The following is an 8,749-nucleotide window of genomic DNA, read 5'->3' as shown; positions in this document are numbered from 1 at the left end:
AGTATTAATTTTTTTAATTATTCTTATATTTGTACTATTGTATTCATATTTCAATAAGCTTAGTCATAATAACATAATAGACAAGAAGATGTCTAATATCTCTTAAGACAAATAGAAGAGAGGACTAAAAAATTAAAAAAATACTAAAAATGATATGAATTTAGAAGTGAATAATCTATAATTTTTAATATTATTTATTTTTTATTAGAAAAGAGATAATCTATTCTTAATCAAAATATATATATCTTTCATATAATATGTGTATTCTTGTTAATTTGTCAAGGATAAGAACTTGATGAAAGATAAATAAATAAGTAAGACTTTTTTCAAAGAAAGATGATAAAATAGAAATAAGTAAATATGTATATTCAAAAGAAATTGGAATGGATATTGCTAAAAAGACAAGAAAATTAAAGTTTCTTTAAACTAGACTAGAAGTAAGAAAAGAATTGACAAGAATAAAAAAATTCTTCATTTTTACTTCCATATATATATATATATATATATATTATCTAACTAAAAGCTATATAGCAACGTTCCATATAACTTCTAATACATGTCTATTTTGCAAGACACATGTCTTAACTTGCAAGGTAAGTTTCTTACATGTGTGCCAAATGGTTAGTTTGTATAATAAATTACCAACATATGTGACAAGTGGCTAATTTGTTGGCCAAGTTTCTAATCTATTAATCAATTACAAACATATATAAAGTCAAAGTTGTATATATAAAGCTTCTAAAAAACTTCTCTACAAGATATTATCAAGCTTATCTATTTTTATATACTTCCACTTATTCATATTATTTTGATAATTATTAAAATAAATATCTATGTCCGCAACAAAATATCCATATTTACTAGAGTTAACTTTCCTACCACTAGAAAATCCAATTCTTTCATTATCTTTTAATCAATAAATCACAATGATGCTATAGAGTCCACAAACGCAATCATGTGGTGCTTTTGATGGTCACATCCTATGGTCATTCAAATTGCAAACAACCTCATGGAAGTTGAAGTTACTATGTTTAGATTTAGATTCTTTTTTTTATTAAGGCTTATCACATTGTGGGGCATAGTTCTTCAATGCCCTAGCAACATTGTAGTCCTAGCTTCTATAGATCCATGCCACAATACTCATTTATTTAAAAATTATAGTAAAACTCTTTATTTGTTGGATTGTGTAAATTAGATCCGTAAAATCTAAGATGTGATAGAGCTAGACCTTGTGGATACTTTTAATTTGTCCAATTGATTTTTTAGGAAATAATTGTCATACAATCAACACCTAATCTTTCAATAAAATCCTAATTTTTCCTTGTAATTTTACTTAAAGATAGTAATATAATAAATACTACTTGATTTGAAGATTTTAATAAATGGACAATGATATAAGTAATGGAATGCCCTCTAAATACTATAATATATCACTTTCAATTGTGTCAAAGCCATTGTTTAGACCCACATGTGGAAATTGTAAAAAACTACAATTTATCTTGATTCTTATAAATTGTAAACCAATTTATTACAACTGATTTAAAAATAATTCCTAAAAAAATATATACTAGCTTCAAGTTGTAGTTTTTTAACTATACATATATATATATATATATATATATATATATGTGATAATGTTAAAATGACTCAAAATTTTGTTAAATTGATCTACATGTCTCAACCATCATTGTACATCCACCTCCTGTTTCCATTTCCTAGTTCCCCCATTCCCACTAATCCTAGCTAGGTATGAAATAGATAGCATTAATTTAATATTTTATATAAATCTATAAATAAAGAATGTATTTTTTATTTTAAAAAAATAAAATTAATACATTAAAAAAACTTATGTAAAAAAAATATATTTTTCTTAAAAATACTCTTTTAAAAATAATTAACAAAAGACTCCTAAGCCTATAATTGATATAGGTACTAGTAAATATGAAATTGTCTTTCGTCTCATTAATCTATATATTTTTAAAATCTTGTTAATATTATGGCTTTATCAAAATTCTTTGGTTTTAGCATATTTATTTGACTACCTATCGAATATCAATACATCACGCCCGGTCAGCGTATCTTCAATAAAAACGAGGAATCTACGTAAATAAATCAACGTAATCTGAAGATTATGAAAGTTGGTAGATATTCTAAAGTTGTCTGTTTTAAGGCAAGTCATGTGTTCTGCAGCACTTTGGCCTTATTCCATTGATCGATCGATCGATCACAGGCGGGGAATTCGCGGAATAGAGTCTGGGTTAGTGATCCACGCACAGCGATGGAGTGGACTCAGTAGCACATGTGATCGCCGCAAACGATCGAGGGCTTGCTGCCGACAGAAACAGGGCATTGGTTGGGGATTTTGCGGTTCTGGTAGTCGGCTTGATACGTTGTCGGGCCTTCGATCTTACCTGTAGGCTGTGGGTTGTCCGGCCTCCTATGAAGGTGCTTGGCTGGGATTTTCCATTGCCTGTAATCATCGTGATATGTGGAGTCGGAGTCGAATTTGGCACCGTGTGAGCCAAGGCTGTCGCCGTGACGGACCACTTTACTAGGGGGTTGTCGGCCGGGGTTGGTGAATTCTACTGAGTAGAGCGACTGGCCGGAGAATTTGGCCCCGGATCCGTGCTTCTCCGGTTGCATTTTCACTCTGGGTTGCATTTGCTTCGATTTATCCCAGTAGGAGGTATTGTAGGTCGTTTCCTTTTGCAGTACACCAGTTTGGGTGGTTAGTTGGGTAGGGCGGCGTGAGGCCGCGGGGCCGAATGGGTGCTTGACGAAGTCGTCGCTGTAGGTCGTCTCCGAGGCCATTCTGAGGTTGGCGTGCTCGGATGGGGGCACCTTGCGGATGAATTTCTGCGGGACTGGCCATTGTGGGTACTTGGCGCAATATTCTGAAATTGTCTTGTCGCCGAATTTGGTGAAGACGGATGTGTGCTTCTGGGGGCATTTGTGGAAGCCGCAGGTGCATACCTTACAGATGCACTTTCTTCCCTCCTGTAGAATCTAACCAAATGGACAATATTGTAAGCCCGTCGCAGAATTCTTTGCGAGCAGCGTCTCTAGCGGTCATGGGATCATCATGAAGTCATTACTCCACATCCATGCAAGAATGTCCGTGTTAAAGCTTATTTTGCGAAACTTCCAAACAGATTAAATTCTGGCTAAATTACGACTTACACCCGATTTGGAGTTGCAAGCCGGACTGACTGGCCGCTCTGGGCCTCCTGATACGTGCACCATTTGCTTCTGATGTGGGCACTACTGTATCAATTCCTCACTTGCTTGTTGTAAATATAACGTGCAGAAATTGACACAAAGTTAGATGTCAATGGTCTTCATCCAACAACTAAGCAACACAGCATCGTGTATAAGTCTAGACTGAAAACACCATAGCTAAGATTTGAGATTGTTTTACCATCGACTTGACATTAAATTTAATTTCGGTCAGCTGAAACATGATCAGGAGGAGTATTCATATTGCACAATATGCTCTTGCCTGCAAGTTTCCTCTTCAAAAATCAGCCTCACACACTCCTAATCTAGCTCGTTCGTCTATGTGAAACCTGCAAGTGCTGTGTGTGGCCATAACATTCGTGAGTTTCGACCACGATGTTTCCATGGAGATTCAACTACAGAGCAAATTTTTGTTACCAGATTGTCCGGGAGAAACTCTCTTTGTGGAGTTTTGCAAGAGAGAGTGATAGACTTTCTGTGGGTTCTATGGAGTTGAATCTCATAGAACCGCATGAATGTTTTACGTAAAGTGATGAACATGTTTAGATGGGTGGTGAAGAGGCGTTGTGTAGTGTGGACAGGTGCTATTGAACCGTTCTAACAATCCAAACCCCTTCACTTCGGCAGGTACAACGGCTCAAACACACCGCTTTGCAACTTTGCCGTTCTTTTTTCTGGCCACACAGCTGATGAGCAGACAAACTGTGGCCAGTTCCCTGTTTTTCTTATCAACCAGTTAACCGTTTCATTTATTCTCAAACAGTTATGAAAAATCATGACCATTTTGGTGGATATCACTACATACCCCCAAATTGGATTCACTGATGAAAACCGCTGAGTGGGTTTTTATCTACAGTGGGGGCGCCGCCCTGTGTCCACTTGCTGCCTAAGAAATATGAAATAGGTGTGATGGGTGGGATGTGGAGGCAAAACGTGCTTCTCCTTGTAGAGATTGGAGAACAAGTCATTAGTTGCAAATTGTGGAAGTAGTTGAGGCCCCATTTCATGTTTCTCATGTGAACCTTGATTTGAACCTGTTGATGACTTACTTTCACAACTTTATTTTTATTTTTTATTTTTTAATTCAATTTGGCTAAGTGTTTTAAGAAAGTATATCATTTGTATGGCAATTATTATTCCTGGAATTTAGACTATTTAAGTAGCCAAATATTTTAAATATTTTTTGGGTTACTAAATAAGGCAGGAAATTTTATTTTATTTAAAAATTTATTTAGGACCCTAATATACATGATTTTACAATTTTTATTCCTCCTAAACTTCACTTTTTAAAGTATATTTTTGATAACCATATATATATATATATATATATATATATATAAATACGGTGTTTCTAATGCCACCACTTTTTTTTGCTATTGCCACCATAGTTTGTCATCCACCACATATCACCATAGTTATTGTCATTGCCACTACAACTAATTTTTAAAGATATTCTTATTAAAATTAAATGTATGTTTCAACTTAACCCAATATATATATTAACAACAATTTTAATTGGAATAACAAAACTAAACAAATATGTTAAGTGGATAGAAGATTGTGGTGGTAGTAGCAAGAACTATGATGGCATTAGCAATACTATATATATATATATATATATATATATATTATAATTTATTAATTGTCAATATTCATTCATCTTTGTTCAATATTAATATCTGGTTATTATGAATATTTTTATTCAAAGCATAGAAATACATATATATATATATATATATATATATAAGACCTATTTATTTTATCATTTACTTTTAAATATTTTAAATAAATATAATTCATTACATATTTCGATTTCAACCCAATTACCTAGATTTATACCAATCAAAAGACACAAGATGACAAAACATTATTAAATAATGAGACGAAAAATTCACAAAATAGTCCTGTTATAGTGATACTTTTGAATCTCATCATTTTTTTTAATATTCTTCTATAATTGCAACTTGTCCTATCCATATGGCTGAAAGATCAAATAGTAATTGAGCAAAACACCCATTGACTAGATAACAGTATTACATTTTGTTATACTAAAAAGTTATATAAGAACCCTCAAAAAGAATCTTCAAAGTGGATGACAATTGGAACCTTGTAAATCTGGATATTTATTTGTTTATTGATATTTGTCATGACATACAAACAAGAACTACTACTTCAACGTGTAAAGCATGAGCAAAGCACTTGGATTGACTAAGACTCATTGAAAGGTCACAGGGCAAATGCTACAAAGTTGACTAATATCATAGTCTAGGTGCATACAAGTTTGTAGATTGGGGCAGTTACGAATTATGAAAAGATTTGGTCAACCATGCCATGCACAATCAATCCCCATATTTCCTCAGATCACTTCTGCAACTAAATTCGTTCTCGTTGGATGAAGATCTCATTCTAGGTGAAGTTCCACGTCAGACTTTCTATAACAACGCCTGTCTAGTCACTTTAGATTGCTTTTGGTCGTGTTTGCCCAAGCTTGTGGTGATTAGAGGCTACTCTCGTAGACTGGAGATTCTGAGAACCCTATGTTACGGGAATCCTTGAATCAGATCACATTCTAGAAAATTGCTACAGCCCAAATTGGAACCAGACTTTGAACGGTCGTTGAGGAAAAAAAAAAGAAAAAAAAAGAAAAAAGGATTTGTCATCTTTTTATTCTAAAGACAATGAAAAGTGCTGTAACAAACCAGGAAAAACTAAGTGCAGTTCACGCTAAATGCAGATTTCACCATTTGAAGGAGTTATGTACAGCAGACATTTGCTCACTTGAGTGAACAAGAAAAATTATGTGCGAATGTTGTAATGGATGATCAGAAGCTTTGGTCTAAAACAACTGTATCCACTATCTTCAGCTAGTTAGGATATACAGTCCCCTCCCAAACCCGAATCCGAGAGAATCCCCCCTCTCAAAGAAAATGTTTTGATTGTTGAATATGGTTTCTAGAGTAGTATGAAGTAAGCTGGTGGTAGAAAAATGAACCCACTTTCTTTACCCGTCACCGAATATTTTAAGCTCTCCTATTTAAGGAAGCCGTCAATGTCATCCTCTTCGTCTTGTCCATGATCAGTAACTTGCTTGATCCTCTTGCCTTCTCTTGGTCCAGTTCGACCACGCTTCTGCTTTCCACTGCAGAATAATGGCATAATCATTGTTAAGCCGTGAAACTCAAGACGATAGTTCCAAGTGAGCTATGGCGTGAACTACATTAGAATCACAGTATTCTCTGCAAAAGAATGACAAGACACAGAACTGAAAGGAATGGTTCCACAAGAGATTAAATGATTCACTGTGAACAATCTAAATTCCTGTCGCATGAAAAGAAAGCAAAACTTGAACCAGGAAGTGCTTTCAAGAGAGCATTTCAAAGTCTCAAGAGGCAGTGCTTACGGTCCGTTTACGAACAATCCATTTGTCTTAGTGCGCCCATGCAAACTGCCGTCTATCTTTCCATCTACAAACACAAGTGACATTGAGTACAAAAGCGACGAATAGCGAATAAACCTTTCAAGGTCATCTTTCATAATTGGGAGACCAATCAGTACATAACAAAAGCCTCTATTGCACTGTTTTAGCATACCTGCATCACGGCCCCCTCCAGATAGCTCCTCCACCTGGACCAGAGGGAATCCACAAATAGGTTAATCGCCAAAACGCGTCACCAGGTCCCTGGCATTGTGCCGTAGAGGTGTAATGACTCGGATCTAGCTGCAGGAAAATAAGCTTCTACATCAATTCTAGTCCAAATCTTAAAGCACCACATGGTTAAAAGCAGCCAGATTATTTTCAAGCTCAAAGTGAGATGCAAACCATTACCTTGACAAAAATGGAGGAAAATAAGTGGATTAGCAGAATTGGAAATTCCGTAAGTAGGCTGACAGTTTTATGCATCACCTCATTAGCACATGAATGATTTCCGTAGTAATCGACGGTTCTGCTTGTATTTCAAAACGCAACTGATCGAATAACAGAAGAGTTTGAGTAAATTACCACGGGCGAAGTCACTGATGATAAAGAGAAGAGACGATCTTCAGGTTGAAATTTTCGCGGCCGCTTCAAGCTTACAAACAGAACATTCAAATTCCACGGTTTAACGTCTAATACGACCCATCAGCATTTGATCTACTTCTTTTGAAAAGTATAAAGAATATGAGAGACCAACACGTCAATTCACGATTACAAAACGGATGGAAACGGTGATGAGTTCATACTACACGCAACCAATCAAAATGAAAACCAGAGAGTACGTCGAAATGAAAATTCCATATCTCGCAACCCTCTCCCAACTTCCCTGAACCCTCGACAAGTTGCCGGTCAGTGATTCAACCAAGCTCTCAAACTGTAATGTAACATTACTCCGTACACTGCAATGCACAAAATCTGGAGAACTTCACTTACTTGCCAGAACCTTTGATCGACGAAAGAAAACCCTCGAAACCTTTCAGCACGTTACCACACTGGCTTGAGTCGTGCAGATATGTGGTCTCCAAATCGTACAACTACACATCGCAAGGCGAATTTCGTCGTCTCATTATCGATCACAAGTCCAGGCCATCAGCAGGCACAATGAAAGTAACGCAACTAGCGTCAAGGAACATGAACACATTTAAACATCCTCAATTGCTATGTCATAAAACGATTAAACAGAGATGCACTACGTGATCAGTGGACAAACACAGCCTTTGACAAACTTGGCCCGACGTGACAAACTCCTTTTACCTGCTTTTCAACTGTGCGAAGCTCTTCCAGGAGCTGATCCTGTCGAACATTGAGGAGATTTAGGGTTTGGTGCGGTTTGCTCGTCACGCGCTGCCCTGACATTATGCTGAACTCAGTAGAAAGGGCACTTTCGGGTCTTCCGAGTCGGAGGCCACAAATCCCGAAATTCCTGCAAATCTCGGACAAATTTCGGTCGGAAATGGGAACGGGGGCAGGCGATGACTTGACGCATGTGCGAGATTAGGGCTTACGGGCGGGAACGTGGAAAAGCCTCGAACAAATGTATTGCATATAATCAAGGAACTTACGTAGATATGTATACGATTAATTATATAACATCTTTTAGTATTCGTAGTGCCAGGCAACTACGAAATACGATGAGCTAAATATGTCCGTAATTTTCATATATATATATATATATATATACACATATATCTCTGTGTGTGTATATATATATATCACTAACAATATAATTGAACTATCGACAGATTAATGAGATAGAGATTTGTAATAATCAAAAAAAAAATCTTAGTTAACCAATCATACATTAACTAATTATTTTATTAGGGAAATGATAAAGTCACCCAAATTTTTACTAAATCAACCCACATATTTAAACCATCATTATATCCTTTGAACCCCATCCCCATTCCTAGCCATTCTCCTGTTTCCAATTGTTGCTCCAATTCCAGACATTTCAAACCTCCTGCCTCCATCCTTAACAATGATTGAGAATGAGAAATGGCTTGGAACAAGAATGGAAGCTGCAATGGTATAATGATG

The 8,749-nt window shown here is 35.9% G+C and overlaps 2 protein-coding genes across 9 annotated transcripts; both read right to left on the bottom strand.

Moving 5' to 3' along the window:
- Positions 1–1,846: 1,846 nt before the first annotated feature.
- Positions 1,847–3,779, bottom strand: LOC112276497 (uncharacterized). 7 transcript variants are annotated; one of them, XM_073530924.2, is made up of 3 exons: positions 3,419–3,779; positions 3,181–3,284; positions 1,847–2,997 (listed from the first exon to the last, which is right to left on the bottom strand). In XM_073530924.2, the coding sequence occupies exons 2-3, from the start codon at positions 3,241–3,243 to the stop codon at positions 2,290–2,292; spliced, it is 771 nt and encodes a 256-aa protein (XP_073387025.1). In that variant the 5' UTR covers positions 3,244–3,284; positions 3,419–3,779; the 3' UTR covers positions 1,847–2,289. The 7 variants fall into 7 exon arrangements, with proteins under 7 accessions (XP_073387025.1, XP_073387024.1, XP_073387026.1 ...); XM_073530923.2 differs by having other exon boundaries at positions 3,181–3,280; XM_073530925.2 differs by having other exon boundaries at positions 3,181–3,264.
- A 2,176-nt stretch (positions 3,780–5,955) lies between these two features.
- LOC112276480 (uncharacterized) lies at positions 5,956–8,203 on the bottom strand. 2 transcript variants are annotated; one of them, XR_016500672.1, is made up of 6 exons: positions 7,967–8,203; positions 7,646–7,746; positions 7,238–7,307; positions 6,828–6,955; positions 6,638–6,701; positions 5,956–6,376 (listed from the first exon to the last, which is right to left on the bottom strand). XR_016500672.1 is itself a non-coding variant. In XM_024507843.3 (6 exons), exons 1-6 carry the CDS (start codon positions 8,066–8,068, stop codon positions 6,268–6,270), a joined length of 480 nt encoding a protein of 159 aa, XP_024363611.1. In that variant the 5' UTR covers positions 8,069–8,203; the 3' UTR covers positions 5,956–6,267. The 2 variants fall into 2 exon arrangements, 1 of the variants encoding a protein (XP_024363611.1); XM_024507843.3 differs by having other exon boundaries at positions 6,828–6,861.
- Positions 8,204–8,749: the final 546 nt, after the last annotated feature.

Source organism: Physcomitrium patens, chromosome 24 (assembly GCF_059467195.1).
Source record: "Physcomitrium patens ecotype Gransden chromosome 24, ASM5946719v1, whole genome shotgun sequence".
NCBI lineage: Eukaryota > Viridiplantae > Streptophyta > Bryopsida > Funariales > Funariaceae > Physcomitrium > Physcomitrium patens.
The sequence above is the reverse complement of the archived record's forward strand: the minus strand, read 5'-3'. Positions and strand labels throughout refer to the sequence as shown.

Excerpts from the sequence above, each read along its gene's own strand:
- LOC112276480 (XM_024507843.3), bottom strand. The coding sequence starts at position 8,068 with ATGTCAGGGCAGCGCGTGACGAGCAAACCGCACCAAACCCTAAATCTC. Across the intron at positions 7,747-7,966 it reads TTCGCACAGTTGAAAAGCAG|TTGTACGATTTGGAGACCAC; the intron begins GTAAAAGGAGTT and ends TGCGATGTGTAG. Across the intron at positions 6,377-6,637 it reads GGATTGTTCGTAAACGGACC|TGGAAAGCAGAAGCGTGGTC; the intron begins GTAAGCACTGCC and ends ATTATTCTGCAG.
- LOC112276497 (XM_073530924.2), bottom strand. The coding sequence starts at position 3,243 with ATGGTGCACGTATCAGGAGGCCCAGAGCGGCCAGTCAGTCCGGCTTGC. Across the intron at positions 2,998-3,180 it reads CTTGCAACTCCAAATCGGGT|GAGGGAAGAAAGTGCATCTG; the intron begins GTAAGTCGTAAT and ends TAGATTCTACAG.